At 37.8% G+C, this 1,875-nt stretch overlaps 1 protein-coding gene across 1 annotated transcript in view; it reads right to left on the minus strand.

Annotated features, from left to right (window-relative positions):
- LOC106475471 overlaps positions 1–1,875 on the minus strand; it is a gene marked incomplete at its 5' end in the record, with an annotated part of 14,027 nt that overhangs the window by 2,171 nt on the left and 9,981 nt on the right. Inside the window, 2 exons of the mRNA XM_022379567.1 lie at positions 15–205; positions 1,247–1,445. Coding sequence (XP_022235275.1) covers positions 15–205; positions 1,247–1,445 — 390 coding nt within the window. The remainder of the gene's footprint in view (positions 1–14; positions 206–1,246; positions 1,446–1,875) is intronic.

Here is a 1,875-nt window from a genome sequence, read left to right on the forward strand (position 1 = left end):
TCTCATGCTCATACGCTTCTTGAGGCCTTTAATGAAAGACGGTGAACGTCGTGATCTGTGAACTGGTTCCTCCTTTTCTGGCTTATATATGCGATCTGAGCTAAACGCCTTCTGAAGAACGCTTTTGGCAGATCTTGTGAAACCTTGAACACGCTCGAAAAGGGACTTTTTTGATGACGATGGTCCTCTGTAAAGAGCAAAGTCACTGGAAAGAAACAATGTAAGCATCAAGTTAACGAGGACTTGAAGATAACACCTAATTATAGTCTTATGAAAATATAGGAGCATTAGACATATCGAGACTATACCCCTACCACGAAAAATTAGATGCATTTCGTTTGACCAAGAGATTATCTCCCTTCCCTAAAAAAATGAAACCCATAGCGTCAGGCCACAAGACTATCCCCTCACAAGACTATCCCCTTCCCCAGAAAAATGAAATTCATGTCATCTGATCACTGAAGTTTACAGAGTAATGGTTGAGGGAGTTCCAAATTTTGAATGCATTGTTTACAGTTAAAAGTTGAGTGAGTTCTAAATTCTGAATGCACTGTTTACACTTAATAGTTGAAGGAGTTCTAAATTCTGAATGCATTGTTTACAGTTAATACTGGAGGGAGTTCTAAATTCTGAATGCACTGTTTACAGTTAATAGTTGAAGGAGTTCTAAATTCTGAATGCATTGTTTACAGTTAATACTGGAGGGAGTTCTAAATTCTGAATGCACTGTTTACAGTTAATACTGGAGGAGTTCTAAATTCTGAATGCACTGTTTACAGTTAATAGTTGAAGGACTTCTAAATTCTGAATGCATTGTTTACAGTTAATACTGGAGGGAGTTCTAAATTCTGAATGCACTGTTTACAGTTGCCTAAAAGTACCTCTGAATGTACTGTTTACAGTTGCATAAAATTACTTTTACAGCAATTCTTGGTTACAATTCGAGTTCATAATATGAAAAATCCTCTAGAACCTATTTTTGCCCAAGACTCAACATTGATGGCCAGTCGCGACCCAGTAAATAACTTTGGTTAAAACATTACAACAACACCTGGCTTACTAAATGCTTACTGAACAAAGTATTACCTATTTTCAAAGTCTGTTCGTAACCGTTTTACACATTCTGATAGCCCAGGCTTGGATGCGACCCACTGGTGAATCATCTTATGAGGAAAACAACCAAGCCAAATGTTTCAATACTATTTAGTCTTCATTTGCTAAAATCTCTTGAAATACTTGGACTTACCTCCTGTACATGAACTTTTTAGGAGGAATTGGTGGCTTCTGCTCTTCACAGAAGGGACCATCTGTGTCGTTCACGATACAAGGGTTACTAACTACTCTAGGAAGTGATGCAGACTTCTCAGGACGTTGAGATTTTTTGCTTTTATCAATAACAGCGTATTCTGGGGTTTCAGCTTGGCCTTGTTTGCTAACTCTTGAACCTGTCCAAAAAAAAGAAGAAATGTGAAAAAGCTTAACCCAATTCCCCCCCCCCCATAACTTAGATGATTCAGACGAAACATACCGCAATCTTTGGTGTAGTATGCTGATTGAATTGGAGGGAGTTGTAAGTTGACCATAGTCCAAATAAAATGGAAACAAAAGCTGGATATTCTGGAAAATAATTGAAACTAAACAAGTTGGGTATTTCCATGCTATTCCAGCAATGAAAACAAGATGGATACTTCCATGCCATTCCATCATGAAAACAAGATGGATACTTCCATGCCATTCCAGCAATAAAAACAAGATGGATACTTCCATACCATTCCAGCAATGAAAACAAGTTGGATACTTCCATACCATTCCAGTAATGAAAACAAGATGGATACTTCCATGCCATTCCAGCAATGAAAACAAGTTGGATACTTC

The sequence above is a fragment of the Limulus polyphemus genome, unplaced genomic scaffold (assembly GCF_000517525.1).
Source record: "Limulus polyphemus unplaced genomic scaffold, Limulus_polyphemus-2.1.2 Scaffold8634, whole genome shotgun sequence".
NCBI classification, from domain to species: Eukaryota; Metazoa; Arthropoda; class Merostomata; order Xiphosura; family Limulidae; genus Limulus; species Limulus polyphemus.